We start from the raw sequence: 3,195 nt of genomic DNA, 5'->3' as shown, positions 1-3,195 counted from the left end.
TTTGTTTAACCGCTCCTTCGCTCGGGTCGGAACTTTTACGCATGAGAACATGCCAAATTGGGGTTGAGATGTGTATCTTTTCATTTTACGGTAGTTTTTCTATGATTTAGGACTTCTATTGAATTGAGAAATAGTTTGATTTTATATATGTTATTATATATAAGATATTCTTAGGATAATTCAAATGAAAACAATTTGATGTAGGAAGCCATAAATAAGAAAGAAACAACGATGACCGCAATAAAATATATAGTCACACCATAACGTCACATGTACAGCTGTTGAGAGCAACACGTACATATGGGATCGGGCGACGACTACTGTCATGCCCTAATTATTGAAGGATCGTTCCAGATCAAGAAGATAGCAACAACGACAGGGAGGAAGGAAGCAGCACCAGTAATCGATCACTCCAACTTAAGCGGGGAGAAGCTGTGATCCGAGGCCATCATTTAGATGGCGGCGGTAGAATCTGTCTGCAGGAGATTGATGGAAACTCCGCCCACGGTGACGCTCCCGGTGCGGAGAACCAGGGTGACCACCAACTTGTCGGCGTCCTCAGCATCGATGTCCTCGAGCAGTGGCGTAATACCTAGCTTGAGCTTTCCCTTCTTCTTGGGGCCCTGCACTTCGGTCCCCTCGCTTCCCTTCATCCTATGCGCCAGCCTCACGTAGCTGCCCACGAACTCGCCGTAGTCGGGTCCGGCGAGGTCACCGTAAGGGACCGCGACGTAGACGTCGAAGCGAGCTGTCTCGTTGGTGGTCACCTTAATATCCTTGATCTGAATCACCTCCACCTTCTCTTGCTTCTCCTTCTTCTTGCGGTTCTTCTTCGGCCTTGCCACGATCACCCGCAGCGGGTTGCTCGCGTCGAGTGCCTGGGCCGTCGTCCCGAATTCGTTCACGCGATTCAGCGACAGCTCCGTCGTGGCCTTGGACTTCGTCTCTGCCGTCTTCTGGCAATTGATTTTGCCCAGCCATGGGAGGGGAACTTGCTCGAACGTGTACCGAAGCTTGGTCGGGTTGAGGCAGTCCCTCATCTGCACGGTATACGACAGTTATGTATACAACGTTTCTATTGCATTTGCAGGGATGGGTATAAATTGGAGACAGCATCTGACTTGCCTTGACTTTGACGAGCTGCTCGTTCTCGTCGTGGAAGAGGAAGGTGCTGTCCAACCAGTCGTTGTCTTCGAACTCGACGCGGTTGCCGCGGAGGTTGCGGTAGATGTCCCACATGCGGTCGACATTGCAATGGTGGCAGAAGAAAACAGAATCGCGGGCGGCGGTGGAGAAGTCGCCCATGTCTTCATAGTTTCCGCTCGGCTCTCCGACCCAACTGTGCACCGCATTGTGGATGACTTCCAGCTGCCCGTTAGCCTCCTGGATCTCCTTCTCCCCCGCGCGCACGGGATCCCCCATGAACAGCTCCGCCAGCGACAGGCTGTGCTTGAACGTCTTCTGTATGAAGCAGAGGTTCTCCCGTATGATCTCGCTGTCGGATGCAGTGCTTTCATTTTCGGTGATGGCGTACTTGAGGTCGAGGATCTTGCCGTCCTTGACGTGGCGTTGGTCGCGTCTCGGGTCGTACAGCGGGGATGCCGCATCCTGGAAGATGGCGGGGAACGTCATGCCGTCCTTGGTGTCCCAGTTCCAGAAGGGGATGGTGAAGGTGTCGTCGTCGATGAGCTTGCCGAGGATCCTTTCGTAGAAGTGGAGGTAGTAGCGGTGCCATGGGAGGAAGATCCAGCTGAAGTGGACCTGGATGGGCACGTCGTCGGCATTTTGCTGGTGGTAGGCGTAGTTGCAATACTGGCAGTGGATGTTCGCCTGCTGGTAGTAGTTCCAAGGGTGGTCTGCCGGCAGATTCTTCATCCTCCTCACTGCCTCCTTGTACTTGTCCATATACTCCTGATCGTCCTTCACGATATGGGCCGGCCGCCGCACCCGGAGGGGCGTAGCAGGGAAGCTGTACTCCGAGATCGTCTCGCCGGGGACGTAAGGCGGGCAGCATTTGTTGTCGAGGGCAGGTGCAGTGGCAGGGTAGCACTTGGACAGATCCGGCGGCATTATCGGCGCCGCCAGAACCTTGGGTCCTGCGGTCACGCCGTAAAGCCCTCCTAAACCCAACAGCATGTCGCGCCGATCCAGCAGCAGCGGCGACTGCTGCTGGCGGGCGGCATCGCTGCGGTCACCATTACTGCCCTGGCGGCATGTCACGCCAGGGACGTGGAGGCGGCGGCGGCGGGACCTTTCCCGTTGGAGGAGGCATGCAGAGGAAGCACCGGTGAAGCTAGAGTTCAACAGCAGGGACATGTCTACTACTGTTCAGTAGACCAGAGAGAGAGAGAGAGAGAGGGGTGGCGTGGGAGTCTACAGGGAAAGGAGGGGCCAGCAAATGGAGCGAGCACTGACCACTGGCCGGTGATGAGCAGCTCTTCACTGATACTCCTTAAATAGAACACTGAGCTCAGACAGAGGGCGTCTGGATAAGCATCATGCGGAGCGCACTTCCTCGTTTAACCCCCGTTGTTGAGTAGCCTTTACAACGAAAGGACCACCATGGCTGTTCCAATCGGCACAGCAGGAGACCTTCTCCTACATCATGCCCACACACGAATATTTAAACATCACCAACCATACCGTGACACGTATCCGTCTAAGCCGACGACGAATCATTTTTGCTGGTACATGCTCGACGTGCGCTGTCATGATGGTCCTCGTTAAGAGTGTCCGTATATCTTCCAGTCCATGTGATGCCGAGCCGCGAGATAAACGTGGAGTCCCATTGACCCGCAAATCGTTCATCGACTCTGAGGAAGACAATAATACCCCCCTCTTTACCAAAATAAAAAATAAGAGTAAAATATTGCTGTCTTCCAAAAATGATAATGTCAGAAAACTATAGAGTAGAAGTTCTAATATAAAACCACATAATACAATCCAACAAAGGTTAATTAAGATTGATTAAGGTATGAAATAAATAGCAAAGTTTTCATATATTAATAAATAAATTATATAAAATAAAATTATGAAATATCTCTAAAAATAAATTTCTAATAATATTTTTAATTTCTTTTCATATTTGAAATGGCCATGCTCTAATATTCAGCAAAAGTCTTCCCCCAAAATATTTTGTACCACAAACTTTAAAGGAAGAGAATAATTTTAATCATATTAATTCTGTACTGAAAG

The 3,195-nt window shown here is 50.7% G+C and overlaps 1 protein-coding gene across 1 annotated transcript; it reads right to left on the bottom strand.

The window, feature by feature from the left end:
* Positions 1-215: 215 nt before the first annotated feature.
* On the bottom strand, positions 216-2,444 carry LOC103974847 (polyphenol oxidase, chloroplastic). The gene is made up of 2 exons (XM_009389743.3): positions 1,126-2,444; positions 216-1,040 (listed from the first exon to the last, which is right to left on the bottom strand). The coding sequence occupies exons 1-2, from the start codon at positions 2,314-2,316 to the stop codon at positions 453-455; spliced, it is 1,779 nt and encodes a 592-aa protein (XP_009388018.2). The 5' UTR covers positions 2,317-2,444; the 3' UTR covers positions 216-452.
* Positions 2,445-3,195: the final 751 nt, after the last annotated feature.

This window comes from Musa acuminata, chromosome BXJ3-8 (genome assembly GCF_036884655.1).
Source record: "Musa acuminata AAA Group cultivar baxijiao chromosome BXJ3-8, Cavendish_Baxijiao_AAA, whole genome shotgun sequence".
NCBI classification, from domain to species: Eukaryota; Viridiplantae; Streptophyta; class Magnoliopsida; order Zingiberales; family Musaceae; genus Musa; species Musa acuminata.
The sequence above is the reverse complement of the archived record's forward strand: the minus strand, read 5'-3'. Positions and strand labels throughout refer to the sequence as shown.

What these genes read in the sequence shown, in the direction of transcription:
- LOC103974847 (XM_009389743.3), bottom strand. Translation starts at nt 2,316, where the DNA reads ATGTCCCTGCTGTTGAACTCTAGCTTCACCGGTGCTTCCTCTGCATGC. An exon ending in AGCAGCTCGTCAAAGTCAAG is followed by an intron (nt 1,041 to 1,125) that starts GCAAGTCAGATG and finishes TATACCGTGCAG; the next exon opens with ATGAGGGACTGCCTCAACCC.